The sequence below is a fragment of the Nestor notabilis genome, unplaced genomic scaffold (assembly GCF_000696875.1).
Source record: "Nestor notabilis isolate BGI_N333 unplaced genomic scaffold, ASM69687v1 scaffold24143, whole genome shotgun sequence".
Lineage (NCBI taxonomy): Eukaryota > Metazoa > Chordata > Aves > Psittaciformes > Psittacidae > Nestor > Nestor notabilis.
Genome location: NW_009922696.1, coordinates 1,636 through 1,938, shown reverse-complemented (window position 1 = coordinate 1,938; position 303 = coordinate 1,636). Strand labels below are relative to the sequence as shown.

General features: G+C 67.3%; 1 protein-coding gene across 1 annotated transcript in view; it reads right to left on the bottom strand.

Moving 5' to 3' along the window:
- PAN2 (PAN2 poly(A) specific ribonuclease subunit) overlaps positions 1-303 on the bottom strand; it is a gene marked incomplete at its 3' end in the record, with an annotated part of 8,614 nt that overhangs the window by 6,714 nt on the left and 1,597 nt on the right. The window contains exons 4-5 of the mRNA XM_010011762.1: positions 139-216; positions 8-26 (exon numbers count right to left, since the gene is read on the bottom strand). Of these exons, the coding sequence (XP_010010064.1) occupies positions 8-26; positions 139-216 (97 nt within the window). The remainder of the gene's footprint in view (positions 1-7; positions 27-138; positions 217-303) is intronic.

Here is a 303-nt window from a genome sequence, read left to right as displayed (position 1 = left end):
AAGGAGCGCAGGTCGCGGAGGGACACCTGGCGGGGCAGGAGGAGGGTGCTGGGAGCTCCTGGAGCGCTGGGGAGAGCTGGACACCGGCTCCAGGGCACCCCAGGTTGAAGCCGAGCATCAGGATGGGGTCGGAGTTACCTTCCCCGAGCTGTGCCCGCAGAAGAAGAAGCGGTTTGATTGCCTCATGATGGTGATGCCGGGAACCTCCACGGTGTACTGGGGAGGAGGCACAAGAGAGGGGCTGAGCAGGGCCGAGCCGCAGCACAAAGCCCCTCCCCACGGCAGGGGGGAGCGCCCCCGACA